At 44.9% G+C, this 23,736-nt stretch overlaps 1 protein-coding gene across 1 annotated transcript in view; it reads right to left on the bottom strand.

Moving 5' to 3' along the window:
* The window catches only part of FAM184B (family with sequence similarity 184 member B), a 136,740-nt gene that overhangs the window by 37,897 nt on the left and 75,107 nt on the right, over positions 1 to 23,736 (bottom strand). Inside the window, exons 6-7 of the mRNA XM_026514504.4 lie at positions 12,734 to 12,844; positions 7,523 to 7,630 (exon numbers count right to left, since the gene is read on the bottom strand). Of these exons, the coding sequence (XP_026370289.2) occupies positions 7,523 to 7,630; positions 12,734 to 12,844 (219 nt within the window). The remainder of the gene's footprint in view (positions 1 to 7,522; positions 7,631 to 12,733; positions 12,845 to 23,736) is intronic.

Genomic DNA, 23,736 nt, shown 5'->3' on the forward strand with positions numbered 1-23,736 from the left:
GCCCCGCATCGGGCTCCCCACTCAGCAGGGAGTCTGCTTGTCCCTCTCCCTCTGCTCCTCCCCACTCCCTGCTTGTGCTCACACGCTCTCTCAAATAAAAAAAAAAAATCTAAAAAAAAAATGACCCCACAGAAATCTACAAGCATCTTACCACAGTTCCAAGTGTTGACATTCTGCAGACCATGTGATCTGATGACAATGCAATAAAATTAGGAAAGCAACAAGAATGTAGTTTCAAAAAAGTCAACTCTGGGATAAAGCTAACGACATACACTTAGAAGGAAACTTATAGCCTTCACTGTATTTATTAGAAAACATTTCAGAAGTTAGAAAAAGTATAACAGAATAAACCCCAAGTAAGCAGAAGAAATAGGTACAAAAGACAAAATTAATGACATAGAAAAGAAGAGATCCGAGCAATGCATCGGAAAGCTGGCTTTTTGAAAAGACACATGAAGCCTGATCAAGGAAAAGAGGAGAAGAAACTTAAAGCAATATGAATAATGGACAAATAGCTCACAAAAGTTATTACAGAGATGAAAAAGAATTTCCAATGTACTCTGAGCCACTCTGAGGACCGTGAAGGGAAATGCGCAGGATCTAATTTCTGGGCCACCTTATCAACAACTCATATATTTAAAGGCATCCTGGGCAGGAGTCCAGAAACAGGAGAGGAGGGAAGATGCTATAAAAAGCTGATGATGCACCGGGATGACTACACTGGCTCCCAGCTGCATCCATTTTTCTATTTCCATATATTGACTGATGGATGCCTAGGACTCTGTAAGGTCGGCAGGAAAGACACTGCCATCCTTGTGTTACAGATGATGATGTGAGATCAGAGAGTAGTCCAGTGACTTGCCTCAGGTCACATGGCCACTGGAGGGTGGCATGAGGACTGGACCCCTGGATTGTCCCGCTGCCTGCCCCGTGATTCCATGTGACCCCAATGGTACTCGCTACCGCCATGTTGGCAAGATCGCCAGCTGCCAGCATCAGGACTTAACTGGGTGTGAGTTCAAACCATGTTGTACAAATGTGCTGTGAGAAATATCTGTGAAACAGACATTTAAGATCAACCTGATAGATAAAGGTTGTTTTCCTAATCAACAGGGAGGTGAACTCAGCAATCCTTTCTGTCTATTTACTTTTTTTCCATCTTCCAGGACCAGAGACAGGGGCATTCTTTCTAAAAAGAGGGTGAATCCTCCTCTCCCTCCACAAGTAATTGGAGAAGGAGCCCAGTGTTCTTCTAAATCGTCCTCCAGCCAAGACTAATCTTTGAAGGTGTTCCTAATCTGACCTTTGACTACTAGGACTCAAAATGGTACCCTTAATGAATTCCACTCATTCAATTGTCGTGTCATGGTTCAGTTGTGCACAAGATGGTGCTAAACATCTGCCACATACAGGTATGTCAGGTGCTGGAAGGGCAGAGATAAAGAACACATAGTTCTTGATTTCAGCACACTTATGGTTCAGCGGGGGGACAAACATATAAGTGTCAAAAATATTTCCCTCCTCTCTCCCTCTACCTGTGTCCCTGGCATTTGAGGTCAAAGTACATCATTCAAGAGGCCCTAGGGTGCCATCAGAATGTTTCACTAATGGACATGACCATGGAGATCAACAGTTGGCTGAACGAGTTCTTTCAAGCTCACTGATACTCATGTCAATGGCGCGCTCTCCCCTGACCTTCAAATGGAACACACTGACCAGCTGCCCTTTCCTGGTTATCTGCTTGGGATCTCAGTGAGCTCCTCCCAGGAATGACCCTGAGCCACTTCTGGTGTATTCAGAGTTATCCGCCCCTGATTTACACTCTTGGTTTCCCCATCAGGCATTTTGCTCTGGTTTCGGCCAGCACTCTCAGTCCAGGGCCAAAGTGGCCTGGGCATAAAGTGTGCACAGAAAAATAAAGAGTTCTGCTTCCTCCTCCAACCGTCTACCACCAAAGCCTCCTCCCAGCTCCTCCCAAGCAAAGAGTTGGCTGGTTATTTTAAACCTGCGATCACATTAGGTCTTCATCTTTCATCTCCCAGGCAGTTAACTTCTTCTGGATCGTTTCTATTTTAAAGGAACACCTACACCCAGGAAATCTCCTGGAAGGGAATATTCAAAGTCATGCTCAAGTTCAGTTGACAATCTTTCAAAGGTAGCATTATGTATGTCTTAAAATAGAACACCTAATGCAATGGGGTTTTGCTGAAATGATTACAGGGGATTGTAATAGATACTATAAAGTCACCTTACATTTATAGACTCTTGAACAGTTTTGAAAAGTTCCTTCATTTGAGTTCTTCCGTTCATTACCACAAGTCTCTGGGTGTAGAGCCAAGTAGGGATTATTGCCCTCATTTTACTAAAGAGAAGCAGTATTGGGTCATGGTTTGGAGTGGGGGCCTCAGTTTCCCTACCTATAAAGTGAGGATGATAATGACACTTGTCTATCAGGGTTGTCGTGGGGCTGCATAAAGTACTATGTTCTTTTTTTTCCTTCTTTTTTTAAATATTTTTTTTATTATATTATGTTAGTCACCATACAGTACATCCCTAGTTTTTGATGTAAAGTTCCATGATTCATTACTTGCGTATAACACTCAGTGCACCAGGCAATATGTGCCCTCCTTAATACCCATCACCAGCCTATCCCATTCCCCCAACCCCCTCCCCTCTGAAGCCCTCAGTTTGTTTCCCAGAGTCCATAGTCTCTCGTGGTTCATTCCCCCTTCTGCTTCCCCCCCCCTTTCTTCTTCCCTTTCTTCTCCTACCGATCTTCCTACTATTAGTTCTTGGCACACAGTCAAGGCCTGGTCTGTGTCTGCTACTCACAGTAATGAGGAAACCGATCTCAGGTTTTTGGACTTGCCTAAGGTCCCCCAAACAGGTCTGGGAGAAATCTGGGGTGGAATCCATGTCCTAACCCTCAGACCGGAGCTGTTGCCTGCCCTATGCTGTCTTCCCAGGTTCAGCAAATCTCAGCTCGATTCTCAGCCAAGAATCTCTCCACAGAGTAAATCTTCAGGGCAGCCTGCCTTGCTCCAGGTCAGAGAGAACCAGACCCCTCTACTCACACCACACAGAGGGTTCCCTGCAGTCGTTCGAGGGCTTAGTGGTTGTTTGTCTGCCCACCCCCAGGACAGCTGACACCCTGGGATTCCTATGATCCACTGGGTAGGCCACATGGTGACAGCTGCCCAGTGAACCGCGCAGGGCCCCCTGTGAGCAGGGGACAATTCCCAGGCCTGGGAGAGCTTCAGTGTGCCCCTCATCCCCCTTCCTACAGGCCTTGGGTATTTCACCTTGAGACCTTTCCCTTGCTCCTTCCCCCTGCCCAGTCCCTTTCTGGGGAAGTCATCTTCAACTTTCAGTGTCCAGACAGATGGCAGCAGAAGTCACTCCTCTGTGGAACCTTCCTGGACTCCCCTGGGCAGAAACCTGCCTCTCTCATTTTGGCTGCAAAGAATCTTCCTGCCATTATTACAGTATTTATCATACTAGGTTATTATTTAAGTTAATACTTATTTCCCCCTCCTAGAAATGGAACTCTCCAAGGGCCAAGACTGGTCCTTACTGACCCCAGCATCCAGCCCCCATGCCCTGCATAGACGCCACGCATAAATATTTGGTGAGGCAAAAAGACTTGAATAATTATGATCACCAATGATTCTTCTTTTTCTTCTGGAAGGGTACAGGCATGAGAATCTGTGGAGGGGCGCCTGGGTGGCACAGCGGTTAAGCGTCTGCCTTCGGCTCAGGGCGTGATCCCGGCGTTATGGGATCGGGCCCCACATCAGGCTCCTCCGCTATGAGCCTGCTTCTTCCTCTCCCACCCCTCCTGCTTGTGTTCCCTCTCTCGCTGGCTGTCTCTATCTCTGTCAAATAAATAAATAAAATCTTTAAAAAAAAAAAAAGAATCTGTGGAAACTTCACTCCTTTTCTGCCTCAGCTCACTGTGACCCAGGCACCAGAGGAGTCTTTCAGAAAAAAAGTTTTCCTTCAGAATTACCAAGACTGACGTGGCTTTCTGAAAACTAATGAATAAAACTATGTATCTAAGAGAATCAAAGAGACTTGACATGAGAGATCAAGACAAAAGGTTCGGCAAAGTCCCAGCTGTGCCGGGGACAGAGCCACACCCAGGCTTGGCAACCCTCTGTCTGTATGTTCTGGGAGTGGAGTGAAGACAGCTCGGCTCTCACTTGACGTTATTATTTATATCTCTCTTGACTCACTGCAGTGCTTTGGCAGAAGAACCAATGGCCTAAACCAAAACTCCCGAGTCTTGAACACACTTGAATTTTATGGCCCCTTGTAGGCCGGTCCCTGTGGAGTGCCTGCTCTGGCCGCACTGCAGGGGGCGGCTCACACAGCCTCTCCACCAGCCTGAGAAATTCTCTAGGACTTTGTATCTCTGGCCTGGGCCAAGCTTTGACTTGCTTGGCTCGTGTATAGTCGGCCTGCCAAAAATATTTGAACTAAATTCCAAATTTTCTCTGGTGGGTTACATTCCGCAAGTTTTATAATGCACTGCGTTGGCCAGGTTGTGGCAGACAGACACTCACACGTGCGGCCGTTGGGAGTGTGCGCTGGGACATCATCGGAGGAAGGCAATGTGGCGTAACTATCAAAGTTAGAGACACACATGCCACTGGACCCAGAAAATTCTACGATCACAAGTTAGCACCCACCGAGCATTCGTCCGTGCTGGGTACTTTCCGACACTGTACGTATATTAGGCTTCACATTTAGGCCTCACAAAAGCCCCTGAGGTAGATGGTATCATTGCCCCAATTTTACAGATGAGGAAGCTCAAGCGAAGAGACTAAATCATTTGTCCAAGATTGTCGGGCCAGTGAGAGCTCAGGCGTCTGGTGCAGGGGGAGCTTGCCTCACCACCGTCTACACTATCTCCCTCTACAGAGCTATCCACCGAAGCAGTATCCGTAATGGAGAAAACCAACCCAAGTATCTCTCATAAGGGCAAGTTTACATATATTACAGTTTTTCTTTACAAGGGGACACTGGGCAGTTGTTCTTGAAAACAAATGAGGTGTAAGTAAGTGTTCTGATGTGTTGCAATCTCCAAGCTATGAAAATTTAAGATAGAAAAAGTAGATTAGAGCACAGGCCAGTATGCTACCATTTGGAGAAAAAAAATATATTCATAATTATGCCTGCATATGCACGGTCTATAGCTCTGAGCAGATACACAAGAAGAGAGAAAATAAAACGAAACCACACAGGGAACTAGGGATCGGGGATGCTTTTCACTGTATGCCTTTATATACCTTCTAAATTCTGTGCCACGTATATGGATTAAGTATTTGAAAAGAAAACAGTTGAAGAGAACAAACCATACCTGCAAAGCACATAATAGTTGCCTGATAGAAAACACAGCCCCAGATATTTAATCCTATTACTAAATGTCCACATAGTTTTCAAGCCGTTGGTTTACGAATGCTTCTCTCCTCCAGCGTCTAGCTCAGAGCTGGCCCAACATAGGTATTCCACAAATGACCGCGGAATGAATAAATAACGGGCATGTAGAGTTGAATCAAATGGAACTAATGTTCCCTGAGGTTCCATGTGCAATTCACGCACACCCTAGGAGGGGTGTGTACCGCTCTCTAGAAACCGGGCTCATGAGGGACAATGTTCTAGACCAAGGAGCGTGGGAGGAGAGCCAAGTTTCATGGTGAAAGGATGCGTGGCCCCAGATCAGGAAGGACCAGTCCCATCAAGGAAGGTGCATCTGCTCTGTTAGCCTTCTCCTGCAGGCTTATGTGGGTGCAAAGAGGGCTGCTCAAGGATTCTCCCCCAGTCTGTGTGTCAGAGGGAGAAACAAGGGCATCCTGGCTACCCTCCTCCACCCAAGACAGAGCTGAGGTCTGTTTTATCTGGGAGGCATCCTGGGCATGTGCTAATACTCTCACAAGGAGAGTGGGGGCTCAGAGCCACAGACCCAGCAGTTCTGTCCTGTCCTGGCTGCTTAAATGCCTGTGACCGTGGGCAAGTCACCCAACCTCTCTGTGCCTCAGTTTCCTCCTTTGTAAAATGAGTGCATTTCACGGTTGTTGGAAGACTCCAAAGAAGTTGGGACCTTGCTCTAGAGCTGACTGGGTCCCATACAAATGTTCATTGTCATTCACATCGATATCCACCAGATTTTTAGCTCATTTTTACCCTGGTGAATATGTGGTTAAGTAGGGGCCATCCCAGTGGGGGGGGGGACTATGGGGGTGGCTGGCAGGACCAGGGCTCAAGCTCTGGAAGTCTGGGGTTGAGGGAGAGAAACTGCAGTTCCTGTCGACACTCGGGCACATGGACATGGTGAATAAGAGACGGGTGAGGATGAAGCAATGAGATTCAGACTCACTTGTGTTTTCCCACCTGGAGTATGAAGTGGACTGAAAACCTGGGACAGGAGCAAAGTAAAATCTTACAGTGGTGGGCTTTTGCTGGTTCCAACTGTGAAGATTAATAGGGAAGCTGAACCAAGAGGGTCACTGAAGCCAGGACACTCAAACGCCAACTTCACGGGAATTATTTATGTGTTTGATATCATGCAGCAAATATTAAATGTGTGCTCATGTTCTGCATTAAATTGTGGCCCTGGGAAGAGATACCGACGTCCTAGCCCCAGTACCTATTCATGTCACCTGATTTGTATAGAAGATTTGTGGATGTAATTAGTTAAGATGAGGTCATACTGGATGACGGTGGACCCTAACCAAGAATCCTGGTGTCCTTACAAGAAAGCCATGTGAAGACCCAGAGGCACAGACACACAGGGAAGAGGGCCCCGGGAGGACAGAGCCAGAGCTTGAAGTGATGCACCCACAAGCCACAGAATGCCACAGATTGTCAGCAGCCTTCAGAAGCTGGTAGACAGACCCGCAGGAGAGTCTCCCTCACAGCCACCGGAAGGAACCAACCCTGCTCACACCCTGATTTGGGATGTCTAGCCTCCAAAACTGTGAGGCCACACGTTTCTGTGGTTTAAGCCGCCAAGGGTGTGGTGATTCATTATGGCGGCCCTAGGAAAATAAAAGGGCTGATCGTGAGTGGACAGAGGACATGCAGGAACCAGCGTCTGCCCTGGAGCAGGGTCCCTAAAAGGGCAGCCCCCCGGGGAAGGGCTAGCAGGAGAGTAACTGATGTCTCGGCTGCAGAGGGAGGTGGCCAGGGGGCGTTATTACTGTGCTTCCTGCTGGGCAGAACCGAAGGCCGACTCGAGGCCAGCACCCTCTTATCTGCCAGGCAAGCTGCTCTCGGAGACGAGAGAAGATTTCATCTGACAAGCCTTGTTCTTTTTCAAACCACGCAGATAATTACTCAGAACTCTATTTTCTTCATGGTTTTTGCAAATGGATTTTGCGGTGATTTTTTTTCAGATATTTTGGCAGCTCTGAGGGGGGAGATAAAAGAGCCCATTAACGCCAGCGTGTGTCATCAGGGACGATGAGGTGCTGCGAGAAGGGAAATATCTTTAATTAAATCAGAAAAAACCCAAGGTTACCTGGGTCTCTAAAATGCTGCGGTGCTGGCCGTCCAATTCCTGGGGACTTTCTTTGCCTCTTCCGGTAGGTACCTTATTCTGTTGGATAAATTCTTCCAGTCTTAAAACCTAAAATAGAAGAAAAGAAACACTTGGTAATGAAATGGAGTCCCATCTCCTGATGGGGTCATTAATCTGGGAAACCATTCCCCCGGGTCAGTTGGTTCTGGGGACAGTGCCCCATTAAACGGCTTCTAAATGTGTTTCTGGAAAGGCCATTTCTAATTGCCTGGTTGCTTCATCTTCCTGGAAAAGATGAGCCTGGCAGGTGTGTAGTACTCTATACTTCCCTTTAGAGGAAGTGGGGGCTGTGGGGTGGTTTTCCTTGGCTTTCATACCATTCCTACAAGATCACCCTATTTCTTTTTTTTTAATAATAATTTTTTATTATGTTATGTTAGTCACCATACAGTACATCCCTAGTTTTTGATGTACTGTTCCATGATTCATGTTTGCGTATAAAACACCCAGTTCTCCGTGCAATATGTGCCCTCCTTAATTCCCATCACCAGCCTAACCCAACCCCCAACCCCCTCCCCTCTGAAGCCCTCAGTTTGTTTCCCAGAGTCCATAGTCTCTCGTGGTTCATTCCCCCCTCTGTTTACCCCCCACCCCTTTATTCTTCCCTTCCTTCTCCTACCGATCTCCCTGCTATTTCTTATGTTCCATAAATGAGTGAAACCATATGATAATTGTCCTTCTCTGCTTGACTTATTTCACTTAGCATAATCTCTTCCAGTCCCGTCCATGTTGCTGCAAATGTTGTGTAATCGTTCTTTCTGATGGCTGAGTAATATTCCGTTGTATATATGGACCACATCTTCTTAATCCATTCGTTTGTTGAAGGGCATCTTGGCTCCTTCCACAATTTAGCTATTGTGGACAATGCTGCTATGAACATTGGGGTGTATATGGCCCTTCTCTTCACTACGTCTGTATCTTTGGGGTAAATACCCAGTAGTGCAATAGATGAAAGACCTCGATGTGAGACAGGAATCCAACAAAATCATAGAGGAGAACATAGGCTGTAACTTCTTTGACATCGGCCACAGCAACTTTTTTCATGACACATCTCCAAATGCGAGAGAAACAAAAGAAAAAATGAACTTATGGGACTTCATCAAGATAAAAATGCTTCTGCACAGCCAAGGAAACAGTCAAAAAAACTAAGAGGCAGCCCATGGAATGGGAGAAGATATTTGCAAATGACACTACAGATAAAAGACTAGTATCCAAGATCTACAAAGAACTTCTCAAACTCAATACACGAGAAACAAATAATCAAATAAAAAAATGGGCAGAAGATATGAACAGACACTTTTCCAATGAAGACATACAAATGGCTAACAGACACATGGAAAAATGTTCAAAATCATTAGCCATCAGGGAAATTCAAATCAAAACCACAGTGAGATACCACCTTACGCCAGTTGGAATGGACAAGGCAAGAGACAACAAATGTTGGAGAGGATGTAGAGAAAGGGGATCCCTCCTACACTGTTGGTGGGAATGCAAGTTGGTACAGCCACTTTAGAAAACAGTGTGGAGGTCCCTTAAAAAGTTAAAAATAGAGCTACCCTATGATCCAGCAATTGCACCCTATTTCTTTTTTTTTTAAAGTTAGTCGATAAAGAAAAGGAACAATATTTAAGAGTTATACCAAAGAAAGAGTGGCTAGAAGGTCTATGAAAGTGTATAGCCCTCATTATGACGACGATGATTAGCCAACTAATTGTAGAGTATCCATTAAACAGACTGGCTTCTCTGCTCTAGACTTTGAGAAGAACAAGGCAAATAACCATAAAGAAAATGCAGAAGTTGCTAACAAATCTTTGTAGGAAACCTAACCCTCCTCAGGCTCCACGCCAGGTATGAGGAGATAAGGAAGAGGGACAGAGAGAGAGCAAGATGGTAAGAGAAGAAAATACAGCCCGTGCTTTTCAGAGGCTGTCATCTTACAGAGGAGGCAGCAGGGAGATGGTTATAATCACAGCAACATTCAGAAGACAAAATAATAATAATATCATTAATGATGTGTTTGCTCTGTGCCAGGCACAGACCTAAGCATTTGGCAGTATAAACTTTTTTAATCCTCATAACAACTACTACAAGACACATACTACTGCAGAGAATTTACAGCAAAAAACTCTGCCCAGGGGAGTCCAGGGCACCTTTAGGGGCACTGAAGGATGAATAGGAGTCCATCAGTGGTGAGGGTGAGAAAGGACATTCCAGGCGGCAGGAATAGCAGGTGCAATGACAGAGGGAAGGTAGGATGTGTGTGAGGACCGGAGGAAAGTTCCATGTTGGGGACCCGGCAGGAGTGGCTGAGAGTTCCATGTAGGAGTGGCTGAGAGGAAAGAGAGTCCTGAGGAGTAGTGGTGGTAGGTTGGGCAAAGCCCCAATTATGAAACACACGGAAATTAAAGATTTGGGGGAAGAAGGAGGGGGACCTTGAGCAGATTTGGGTTTTAGAAGGCTAGTCTGGAATTCGCTGGCCCAGGGAGAATGTGGAGGCAGGGAGATACAGGCCAAGGCTCTTGCCAGTCTCTAGGCAACATCCCAGAAGATGAAGATTATGAAACTCTTTATACTACATCTTGCTAAGACTTACGAACTATTCAAATGGAGCCCTACACAGTTGTTTATGTAACATCTGCAAGAGGCAAAGAAAAAGACAGTCTAGACAAGCCATCCTGGGGGTCTGATAAGGGGAGAGGACGGGACTGAGAGCCTTTGCGTGTTAGAACCTACAGGACTTGACAACTGATTGGTTGTGCTGATGGGGCAGGGCGGGGACTCCAGGTCAGGATGGAGGAGGTCAGGGCTGACTTTTCCATTTCTAGCTTTGGTAAGCGGGTGAACAGATGGTGTGGAAGAAATGGAGGGTGAGGGGCGCCTGGGTGGCACAGGGGTTAAGCGCCTGCCTTCGGCTCAGGGCGTGATCCCAGCGTTATGGGATCGAGCCCCACATCAGGCTCCTCTGCTGGGAGCCTGCTCTTCCTCTCCCACTCCCCCTGCTTGTGTTCCCTCTCTCTCTGGCTGTCCCTATCTCTGTCAAATAAATAAATAAAATCTTAAAAAAAAAAAAAGAAATGGAGGGTGAAGAGCAGGCCTGGGGTGCTTTGTCAGATCCAGATCAGCCTCTGGGTCAGGCCAGCCGTCTGCAGATACTCCGGTCCTGAATGATCCTCAGTCATCAAAGATGCGACATACCATGGTAGACGGAGTATTAGCATAGTGGTTAAGAGTGGGGTTTTCAGAGCCATATTACCTGGGTTTGAATCCCAGACCCACTAGTCACTACCTGTGTGACTTTGAGGAAGTGATTTACCTTTTCCGTGCCTCAGTTTACTCATCTGTAAACCGAGGATCACCATAGTACCCACCTTGTACGATGGTAGGGAGGACTAAAAGTTACTCTATGTAAACTGCTTAGATAGCACCTTAACTAAAGTAAGCACGCAGCAAAATTCACCCCTGTTGTTTTTAGAGAGGGGGTTCTCAGGGGCATTTAGAGAAATAGTCAGCGGGGAGCCCCCAGGCTCCCATGTCAGAAGCATGACTGGGCTGGTCCCACGCACATATGTGAAGCGTCCCTAAGCTCTGCAGAACAACTACTCCAGGTCCAATGTGAAACCTGGCAGTACAACTCAACAGGGAGGGAGAGAGGAAGGAGAAAGCAATGGGCATCCTCACTGTGCTTCCACCTTGGGCTGAGGTGGAATAGAAGCTTCTGGAACAGAGACTTTCCACCAGGACTGCTCTTCCAGAGCCCCTGATATAGCAAGTGCAAGGCATGGCATGCTCACCTTGTAGAAAAATGATAACTTGTGACATAGAAAAAAAGGTTGGAGAAAACCATAACGTGTACAACCATCACTCAGCCAAGAGATAACATATCACAAATACAGCTGCAGCCCCTGACCTTCTCCCTGATCCATCGCCCTCTCTCCTTTCTAGAAATAACCCCCGGCTCAGATTTCCTGTCATTCTCAGGCGTGTCTCCAGACTGAACTCCACTATGTATTTCTAAACAATCAATACTGTTTTGCACACGGCTTCTAGATTCTTTAAAGCTCCCTCAGGAGGTTGCTGTGCTCAGCCAGGGCTGAGGAACGAATTTCATGAACTCCTGAGGGAAGGGAGGACTCAGGGCTCATTTGGAAGGTGTGAGAGATGGCAGGGGAAGCAAGGAAACCCCTTTACATTTTGGGGGTTCTAATTAGGCTCAAGAATGAAGCCTGTTTCCAGTCCCTCCCACAAGTTCCCCCCATAAGATGGCCAACAGGTCTTTGACCTTGGTCTCTGGGTGGTCAGGACAGGTGGACCCACAGAGCAAACTGTGATGCTCAGCTGGTCTACAGGCATTCTCCACTCCCTTCTCCCTTGCCTGCCTCCTCCGTGCCTCCCCAGGCTGGCCTCGTGACACAGATATTACCGATGGGAGGAGGAGTCAGTGGGAGCCCTCTCTGAAGGCTTGTGGTTTTCTGATGAAATGGGCAGGCCTGGTCCTCACCTCCCCCCGCTCCCCCTCTGCTGTTTCGTGGTGTAAATTTGGACCTAACAACACAGTGGTGACAGTCATTTTCCAAGCCTGAGGGAATCTGAGCTGACTTCTCCCTTAGATGCTGCAGGCACAGGGCCTAGGGCCCACGATATTTTCAGGGACCATGACAATGTTTGAATTTCTTTTAAAGCCAGAAGGTAAAAATACAGCTTGGCTCTATGAATCTTTATACCAATGTAGTCATAAAATATAATTTTTGATATATTTTTTTCAATAGAGGAAGGAGCCCATGAACGCAAAAGCGCCTAATACCCAGGAAAGTGAGGACACAGCCCAGGAGGAGGAGAGACTGTGGGAATCTCAGATACACCAGGCCTGATGTCATTTAGCCACAGGATCGACCCCAGCAGCCTACTGCCTCCTTTTATGTGAGACATTAAGAGCCTCTTTGTAAAGCCTCCATAAATCAGGCTCTCTGTTACTCGCACCTAAATTTATGTCCCACAAGACGGATTTCTTGCCAGGCAAAGTCCTTTCTTTTCTTCCAAGGATGCTGAGCATATGGAAGTCAGGCCTGTTTTCTGTGATTCCTGACATCTTACTTAACCAAGACTCCCACCCAGACCCATCACTCCCAAGCACTGCATTAATTCGGGATTTACCTCAAGCAGAGAATTCTGGAGCTTCACATTTAGGGCTGCTTTCTCTTCTTCCAGCTGCTTGATTTCATTTTCTGACTTCTTCTTCACTTCCTCCAACTGTGTTTCTACTTCCTAAATGATGATTAGAAGAGTTATTCACAAAAGGCATGAATGCATGGACAGGACATGTATAGCTTCACACCTTGCCTTATCCCAAAGGGGTTCAAAGAAACTTACAATAAAAATAAAAAAAATAAGCCAAATAATTAAATACAAAATTAATCTACAGAAATCCATTGCATTTCTATATATTAATAATGAACCAGCAGTAAGAGATATTAAGAAAACAATCCCATTTACAATTGCACCAAAAAGAATAAAATATCTAGGAACAAACTTTACCAAGGAGATGAAAGACCTGCGCTCTGAAAACTATAAAACATTGAGGAAAGAAATTGAAGAAAACACAAACAAACGGAAAGATAGTCCATGCTCATGGATTGGGAGAACAAATATCTTTAAAATGTCCATACTACCCAAAGCAATCTACACATTTAATGCAACCCCTATCAAAATACCAACAGCATTTTTCACAGAACTAAAAATCCTAAAATTTGTATAGAACCATGAAAGACCCCAAAATAGGCGAAGTAATCTTGATAAGGAAGAATAAAACTGGAAGTATCACAATCTCACATTTCGAGATTTACTAAAAAGCTGTAGTACTCAAAACAGTATGGTACTGCCACAAAAATAGACACATAGGTCAATGGAACAGAATAGAAAGCCCAGAAATAAGAAATGTTTATTTGCCTCCTTGATGGAGGCAAGAACATGAGATGGGAAAAATACAGTCTTTTTAGCAATGGTGTCGGGAAAACAGGACAGCTACATGCAAAAGATGAGACTGGACCACTTTCTTACGCCATACACAAAAATAAACTCAAAATGGATTAAAGAACTAAATGTGACACCTGAAACCATAAACATCGTAGAAAAGAACACAGGCAGTAATTTCTCTGACATCAACCATAGCAATGTTTTTCTAGATATGTCTCCTGAAGCGAGGGAAACAAAAGCAAAAATAAACTACTGGGAATACATCAAAATCAAAAGCTTCTACACAGCAAAGGAAAAAATCAACAAAACTAAAAGATAACCTACTGAATGGGAGAAGATACTTGCAAATGACATATCTGATAAAGGATTAGTCTTCAAAATATATAAAGAATATAGAACTCGGGGTGCCTGGCTGGTTCAGTCAGCAGAGCAACTCTTAATCTTAGGGTTGTAGGTTCGAGCCCCACATTGAGTGTACAGATTACTTAAAAATAAAATCTTAAAAAAAACGTACAACATCCAGAAAACAAATAATCCGTTTTAAAATGAGAAGAAGACTTGAACAGACATTTCTCCAAAGAAGACATCCGGATGACCAATAGACACATGAAAAGATGCTCAACATCACTCAGCATCAGGGAAATGCAAATCAAAACCCAATGAGATGTCACCTCACACCTGTTAAAAGGGCTAAAATTAAAAACACAAGAAACAAGTGTTGGCAAGGATGTGGAGAAAAATGAACCCTTTGCACTGTTGGTGAGAATGCGAACTGGTGCAGCCACGGTGGAAAACAGTATGGAGATCCTTAAAAAATTAAAAGTAGAATTACATATGATCTAGTAATTCAACTATTAGGTATTTACCCAAAGAATACAAAAACACCAATTTAAAGAGATACTTGCACCCCTATGTTTATTGCAACATTATTTAAAATAGCCAAATTAAGGGAAGCAGCCCATGTGTCCATTGACCGATAAATGGATAAAGAAGATGTGGTGTATATATGGACACACACACACTGGAATATTACTCAACCATAAAAAAGAATGAAATCTTGTCATTTGCAGCAATATGGATGGGTCTAGAGAATATAATGTCAAGTGAAATAAGTCAGAGATAGAAAGACAAATACCATATGATTTCACTCATATGTGGAATTTAAGAAACAGAACAAACATACAGAGAAAAAGAGGAGACAAACCAAAAAAACAGACTCTTAACTATAGAGAACAAACAGATGGTTACCAGAGGGGAGGTGGGCGGGGGATGGGTGAAATAAGTGATGGGTATTAAAGAGTACCCTTATGTGAGCACTGAGTAATGTAGAGAATTGCTGCATCACTATATTGTACACCTGAAACTAATAAAACACTGTATGTTAATTATACTGGAATTGAAAAAAATTTTTAATGATTGATTAATTAATTTTAAAAAATCCCTGGAATGAATAAATCCAGAGTCAGCAGCATTTTATATAAACCATTACTTCATTCCTGGCACTGGTTTACTTCTAAATCTCAGCTTTCAATGTTACTTAAGGAAATAACTGCACAGTTATTAAATTCTACTTCAAGTTAACAAAAAAGGAAGCCTACAACACTCATAAAATATTAGAAGAAAACACAAATTAGCAATAAACAATGGGATGCCTGGGTGACTTGATCGGTTGGGCAGCTGACTCGGCTTTGGCTCAGGTTATGATCTCAGGGTCATGAGATGGAGCCCCATTTGGGGCTCCACGCTCCGTGCGGATGTGCGGAGTCTGCTTGGGATTCTCTCCCTCTCCCTCTGCCCCTCCCCCCATGTGTACGTGCGCGCTCTCTCTCTCTCTTTAAAATACATAAATAAAATCTTTGAGGAAAAAAAGAAATACACAAGAAGTTCAAAAATAAACAAATCTTAAAATTATACCCCAAATCTGATATATATTGGAGGAGGGACATGGTAGACATCTGGGTTTAAGTTTTATAGTGTCAAGTGAGAAAAGAGAATGCTCGTTACTGACCCAATCCTCAGTGTTCCATAAGTCAAAAAGCCAAGTACATTCTCAGATGCAGGGAAATACTAAATTCAGAGCAAAATTTTCCTCTGGTCTTCTCAACGGCTTCCATACTTTAGTCAAAATGATGGGGCCCACGGGACTGCTTCCTCCACGGTTCCCCACCACAGCCTCACCACAGAAGATCCAGAGAGAGGAAATATTCTGGGGACCATGTGAATGGAGCAGCCTTTTAGCTGTGTGATGTTGAGCACGTTTTCTACCCTCTCTGTGACTCATGTGTTCCTTCCAAGCCTAGCGCAGTTCTGGCTGGGGGAGGGATGGATAAATAAGTAAGTACTACTATTATTTGATAGATGCCTACCATTGCCAATCTCGCTTATCTCGGGGAAAATCTTGTAAGTATCTAGAGGAGTGGATGAAATATCCTATTCCTCTTAGCTGGCCTTTATATGTAGATAACAGCTTATTCATTCGACAAATACTTACTGAGACCTACCGCGTGCCAAGCACTGTTCTCAGAGCTGGGGATAAGAACAGACCAAATAGGGGCGCCTGGGTGGCACAGCGGTTAAGCGTCTGCCTCCGGCTCAGGGCGTGATCCCAGCGTTACGGGATCGAGCCCCACGTCAGGCTCCTCCGCTATGAGCCTGCTTCTTCCTCTCCCACTCCCCCTGCTTGTGTTCCCTCTCTCGCTGGCTGTCTCTATCTCTGTCAAATAAATAAATAAAATCTTTAAAAACAAACAAACAAACAAACAAACAAACAAAAAGAACAGACCAAATATCTATCTGCTCGCTAGGAGCTCACACTGGCATAAAAGAGGCAGCCAAGTCAATAGGCACAACTCAGTAGATGCTATGTTGAATGGTAACAAGTGCCGAGGACAAATAACAGAACAGGGAAGGGGGCTATGGAGGGTCGACGGGGTTGGGTTCAGTTCACATAGTTCGGCCAGAGAAATCCTTGGAAGAAAGCGACTCAGGAGTAAAGGCCTGTGTGAAGTAAGGAGGCTATCCAGTGAGATGTCTCGGTGTGAGTACTCCTGGACCTGCACAGGCCCTGGCATGTTCTAAGGACAGAGAGGAGGCCTCTGTGGCTGAAGTGGAGTGACTGAGGGAGAAGGATGTGGGAGATGGGGTTAGAGGACATGGGGGAGACCACAGGAAGCCTCAGACATGGTGGTAAAGACGGTTAAGATGAAGGCCAATTAACAGCTGGAAAGTGGAGTGACATGATTCAGCTATAACGAGGTCACTCAGCTTCTGTCTTAAGGATAGACTGAAGGGGGGATGCGGCAGGCCAGTGAGGAGCCTGCGGCAGTAACCTAGGTGGGAGCCAAAGGGGGCTGGACCAAGACAGCAGCATGGCTGGCGACAGGTGCAGAACCACAAATGTTTTCTCAGTGTACACTGCGAGGGCCTGCTGTCAAGGACAACACCAAGGTTTCTAACCTGAGCAGGGGAGAATGGTACTGCCATTAACACAGATGAGGAAGATAGAAGAAGCAGGTTGTGGCATGTAGGAGGAGCTCACTGGGGAAATGTTGAGTTTGAGACCGCTGTTAGATGTCCCGTGTGCAGGTGGACACATGGGTCTGGAAATCAGGGGAGAGTTCTGGATTGCCGGTATGCATTTGGGAGTCATCGGCATACAGAAGTATTAAGCTATGTGCTTGGATGAAAAAAGCTAGAGAATATAAAGGAAAATGGGAGAGATTCAAGAACAGAGAACCCTGGGACACGCCCGCAGTTGCTGTGAAGTTGAGGTTATAGTGTCTGAGCGTTATCTGGAGCTCGGTTCTCCTGTGCTGCCAATTGATCACGGACCTTTATGCTCTCATTGCGAGCAGATGGACATAGTAATAGCAGCTGACGCTTACCGTTTACTGAGTCCTTTCCACAAACACTCACTTGATCCTTAAGAAAACCCAATCACTTTGGTACTATTGTTGAAGTTCCTTATATAATAAAGAAATGAAGCTTAAAGAGGTTAAATGACTTGCCCCAGGTCATGCAGCCAGGAGGTGGGGAATCAAGATTTGAACTCAGGAAGGCTGCCTGCTTGGCTGCACTTCTTCCCTGCCATCCTAAGGGAAATGTGGCATCCAGTACAAGCCCCTGACTGAAAGGTCTTCCCACCTCTGAGACAGCAAAGCTGAGGGATGTCCTGTGGGCAGGCCCCCGATGCTCCCCAAAGCGGGGTGAAGGAGCTGGAAGTCCAGTCTTCAGGAACTGGAGGCTTGCTCTGTTTCTAAGGAATGACATGCTCTTGAGATGATATATGGGAATGTGGGGGGCATGGCTTGTGTGATGGGGTTAAATGGAAACCTGTTATTTATTCATTCAACCAACCAATATTAACTGAATATCTATTATATGCCAAGTATTGAAGGGGCTAAGGATACAGTCACTGTGTGCTGGTAAATGTTAAGCAACTGGCTTCCAATCAGTCAATCAATCAATCAATCAAATTGATTTGTAGCATTTGTTGATTTCCATAATATAAGTACTCCTACTGTGGCCGATTTCAAGTTACTACCATGATGTCACTGAACAGAGCGCTGGGAAAAGATGTGACAACTGCTTCTCAGGAGTCAGCACAAGTTGGCTCTGACACACCACTGGATGTAATAGTGCACGGGGCTCCCCAGTGGGGAGAACAAGTAGGAACTAGGTGATTACAGTGAAATGTAGTGAGAGCTATGCTAAGGTAGCATCAGTAAAAACTAGGCAAAGTGAGACAGGTGAATTTGGGCGTTGGGTGGGAGTGATCCCCCTCAAGGGAGAGCTAGGCATTAAGGCCAAGAAGGGAAAGGATATGGAACGAATGATGACCTAAAAGGCTGGAGGTTAGAACTGAACAGGGAAGTGGTGCAAGGTGAGGCAAGAGAGGCAAACAGAAGTCCCACCATGCAGGGTCTTAAAAACCACACGAAGGAATTTGAATTGCACCGAGAAGATGATAGGGGGCCTTTAGAGAATTTGAAACCTAGGTTGAGTTTTCAGAAGATCCCCCTGGGATGGAGACTGTATTCAAGGAAGTGGGGAGAGGGGACACAGGGAGACCAGTAAGGAGATCATCGCAAGGTCCAGTGAAATGCTGGGTGACTGGACCAGTATCCTGCCACCGAGGACAGAGGGAACTGGACATATTCCAGGGCCATCAAAGAAGTGGACAAATGGGTTTGATGACTGATGGAACATGATGTGCGAAGAAGTCATGTCTGACTGCCGGGTTTCTGACTTGAGCATCTAAAGAGATATTGCTACTGATCACCTGGAGGACACCTGTACACTTTCTGTGGGGCCAAGTTCAGGTCAGGCCAGTGGCCCTGGGGTCAGTCACTAAGAAAAAGGCGGGATGCAATTAGACTGTCAAGTCACATGAGGTGGACACTTAGCATGGGTATCGTCTCTTCAGTAAATCGGTGATCCCTTCTGCAAGCCTTGGTGTTTGGGGAGTTCATTTGCTAAAAACGATATATAAATTATCCATTTGCCCCAAGAACCATCAGAAACAAAGCAAAATTCTGATCTTTTATCTCATTGATTAGCTTCTTCGTCACTGAAGCTTTTGTTGAATAAAAGTTTTGTTAAACATTCATCCCGGTAAAGAGACTCACTAACTCTGCCAAAGCGTGCTCACTGTCACGACAGTGTAGACGCCTGGGAGAAAGATTCCTAGCAGAAAGCAATGGCTACTCCTAATTTTACACAGTCTAGCTTCCCAGGGTCCTTGTAATCAATCACAGCTTCAGCTGTTGCCTTGACAAATGGACCTAAAGTGAAAAAAAAAGTCCCCACAGATGGAAATAGCTGACTTCATTAGTAATTTTTGGCATCAGGAAGCTTCATTTTAGGTGCAGAATAATGTAGTTTTCTGTCAGAAGACGAACAGCTCTGGGTCGCCTCGAGAGCACAGATTGGGAGGAAAGCATGCCTATATCCAGCTCAGTCCGAAGTGACCCCGAGGATTTCAACAGGAAACTTTAGCATTCTTTGAGCTAGGCAAAGAGAAAAAAACACAACTACAAGGATATGAACATGAGGGAAAAGGAGACTAGTGCTTTCAAATCTAAAAACTGGGTATTTACCCCAAAGATACAGACATAGTGAAGAGAAGGACCATATGCACCCCAATGTTCACAGCTGCATTGTCCACAATAGCTAAATCGTGGAAGGAGCCGAGATGCCCTTCAACAGATGACTGGATTAAGAAGATGTGGTCCATATATACAATGGAATATTACTCAGCTATCAGAAAGAACGAGTTCTCAACATTTGCTGCAACATGGACGGCACTGGAGGAGATAATGCTAAGTGAAATATGTCAAGCAGAGAAAGACAATTATCATGTGGTTTCTCTCATCTATGGAACATAAGAACTAGGAAGATCGGTAGGAGAAGAAAGGGATAAAGAAGGGGGGTAATCAGAAGGGGGAATGAAGCATGAGAGACTATAGACTCTGAGAAACAAACTGAGGGCTTCAGAGGGGAGGGGGGTGGGGGAATGGGATAGGCTGGTGATGGATAGTAAGGAGGGCACGTATTGTATGGTGCACTGGGTGTTATACGCAAGTAATGAATCATGGAACTTTACATCAAAAACCAGGGATGTACTGTATGGTGACTAACATAATATAATAAAAAAATATTATTATAAAAAAATAAATAAAATAAAATAAAATAAAAATTGCAGCATCCCATTCCATACCTGGCATGGGATTCCATGGGGCATTAATTACAGAAGTCACAGAGCACATCCAGAAACTGTTCTTCTGAACTCTCATGGGACTCAGGGGAAAGGCTTTATTGCATCCACTTCACATGGAAGAGATCTCACGAGGTAAAAGTAGACTCACACCCACCTTCTGCTACCTTGTCTAGATTGCCCACAATTACAGGTAATTTTTAAAAAAGACACGTGGAGTTTGAGGCCCATGTTGGGTAGAGACATTACTTAAATAAATAAACTGAAAAAAAGAAGAAAAAAAAAGACACCTGAAGGAGCCACAGTGATGGGAACACCAAATGAGCAACTACAGAAAATTACCACAGATTTCAACTGATGCTTTGAAGGAAAACACATTGTTGTGCCTTGGTGGCTCAGTGGGCTAAGCACTGGGACTTTTGTTTTCAGTTCAGGTCATGATCTCATGATCCTGAGATCGAGCCCCCAGTTGGGTTCCACGCTCAGTGAGGAGTCTCTCAAGATTCTCTCTCTTCCTCTCCCTCTGCCCCTCCCCCACTTGCACACTCACGCTCTCTTCCTAAAGTAAATAAATACAATCAATCTTTAAAAAAATAAAGGAGGGACACCTGGGTGGTGCAGTCGTTAAGCGTCTGCCTTTGGCTCAGGGTGTGATCCCGGCGTTCTGGGATCGAGCCCCACATCAGGCTTCTGCGCTAGGAGCCTGCTTCTTCCTCTCCCACTCCCCTGCCTGTGTTCCCTCTCTTGCTGGCTGTCTCTGTCAAATAAATACATAAAAAATCTTTAAAAAAAATAAAGGTAAACAAGATATGTTAACTTTTTTTCAAGAAGAAAAATTACCATTTGAAGTGCATTTATAGTAAAGTTCACAGTGCAGCTGAAAGAGCCAACCAGTACAAAACCTAAACCATCCCTCAGAGCCACCGTGAGCAATCACGGAAACACCAGTATTAATCAACACACGGGGCATTTGGCCCCAGGAAGGGTCACATTGCAGTAGTAGGGCTGGAGTGGTGCTAGAGTAAACACGACTCTAAACCCATCCTGACAGAGCTTAAAACTAAGTCAGGAAAAATGGTAAATTTTATGTAATGCACACTTTACCACAATGAAAAAAAAAACAAGTCTGGAAATGAGGCAGCTGATTCAGAAGTAGTTTAACTGCTTGGCTTGCCAAAACAAAATTCAGCACTTGTAAAAAGACGATTTAAAAAAATCCACACTTTCAACAAGTTAACATTCTTCATGTCCAGCGTCCAATCAAAAATTACTAATGGAGGCTGCAGGGGTCCGAAATGCAAATGCTGGGAGGTGGGGGAGTCGCACACAGAATCAGCAAGAGGGTCATGAGGGCATCAAAAGGCCACCTCACCCCACCAGCCCTGCTGCCCTTTGTTGTTGTTGTTGTTGTTGTTTTAAGATTTTATTTATTTATTTGACAGAGATAGAGACAGCCAGCGAGAGAGGGAACACAAGCAGGGGGAGTGGGAGGGGAAGAAGCAGGCTCATAGTGGAGGAGCCTGACGTGGGACTCGATCCCGAAACTCCGGGATTACGCCCTGAGCCGAAGGCAGACGCTTAATGACTGCGCCACCCAGGCGCCCCCCTGCTGCCCTTTGATTTAAGTTTGGAGCAAGTCCAACATCAATGCTAACCATCCTGGTAACATCCATGCCAACCATCCCAGTAAGCCCATCCCTACTGATTTCCACCAGCATACACCAAATTTCTCAAATGTGCTCAACACACAGAAGCAGACATTTCCTGAGGACTCCCCACTCCCACCCAGAGTTTTGGTCACTACAAAGTTCTCATCCATCCTTAGGAATAAATAGAGCAAACAACATGTTTTTAGTTGTCATGTGCCCTCATCGCTTTCTGCAGGGAAGAATGCCGTGATGATGTGACTTTCCACACAGTTTGTCCTCTAATTTCCCAGTCGTGTCCGGCCAGGCTGAGCAGCTGTGGTTCCGGCCAGGCTTTGGTTTGCTCCTTTTGGTGTGGGCACATAGCTGGGGCTGCACTTGCTAGCCACACTTCTGTAGACCCACCACCCGCTGACACACCAGGTTTAAGAAGATCCGGAGTCCCTTAACATAACACCCCAAATAGCCAAGATATAATGAGTATAGTCGTCATACCGAGGACCAGGAAAATGTCATCTTGAATAAGTTTGACAATCTAAAGACCCCCCAATACCGAGATGACACAGGTTTGGGGATTTCCTGATGAATCTTAAAGCAGCCGTCATACAAATGCTTCAACAAGCAATCATAAACATGCTTAAAACAAAAGAAAAATAGTCTCAGCAAAAAAACAGAAGATACATTGAAATTGAAAATTAAGGAAAAAATACAATAACTGAAATTTTTAAAACACGGTAAATAAGCCCAATCCAGCAGAATGGAGCGGGATCTAGAGGAGAGTCATAAACTTGAAGACACAACAACAGAAATTACCTCATCTGAATAATAGAGATAAAATGACTGAAAAAAAAAGGAAAGGAAAAAAGAACAGAACCTGTGAAAATGGTGCAAAAGCTCTAACATTTGTGTGATTGGAATCCAAGGATGAGAAAAGAAAAAAAGTGGGAGTTAAAAAGTATTTCAAGAAAAAATGGATGATAATCTCCAAAATTTGGCAAAAGATGTAAACCTGAAGATTCAAGAAACTGAGCAAAAACCCGACAGGATAAACCTAAAGAAATCCACACACATACTACAGATTAAATTGTGTCCTCCCCAAATTCACATGTGGCCGTCCTAAACCCCCATGAATTTGGAGGTGGGGCCTCTGCAGGTAATTAAGTTGAGAGTAGGTTGTGAGGGTGGGACCTTCATGATGGGGTTAAGATCCTTATAAAAGACACCAGAGAACTCTTACCCTCCCTCCATGCACATGCACAAAGGAGAGGTCATGTGAGCACACCGTGAGAAGCTATCTGGAAGCTAGGAAGAGGGCCCTCCATGGAACCTGACCACACCGGCAGCCTGATGGTGGACCTCCAGCCACCAGAACTGTGAGAAAATTCATTTCTGTTGTTTAAACCCACAGGGCTTGGTGAGTTCTTAGACATGGCACTAAAAGCATGATCCATAAAACACCTGACAAACTGGATTTTATCAAATGTAAAAACTTTGGGGTGCCTGGTGGCACAGTCGGTTAAGTGTCCGACTCTTGGTTTCTGCTCAGGTCATAATCTCAGGGTTGTGGGATCGGGCTCTGTGCTCAGCATGGAGTCTATTTGAGATTCTCTCTCTTCCTCTCCCTTTGCCCTCTCCCCCCATAATAAATACATAACACTTTTTTAAAAAAAGTAAAAACTTTTGCCCTACTAAAAATCCTGCTAGGAGAATGAAAAGAGAAGCTACAGAAGAGGAGACCATATTTGCAAACCACACATCTGACAAAAGTGTGTATCTAGAATATATAAAGATCTCTCAAAACTCAACAGGAAATGGGTAGTGAG

This window comes from Ursus arctos, unplaced genomic scaffold (assembly GCF_023065955.2).
Source record: "Ursus arctos isolate Adak ecotype North America unplaced genomic scaffold, UrsArc2.0 scaffold_9, whole genome shotgun sequence".
Lineage (NCBI taxonomy): Eukaryota > Metazoa > Chordata > Mammalia > Carnivora > Ursidae > Ursus > Ursus arctos.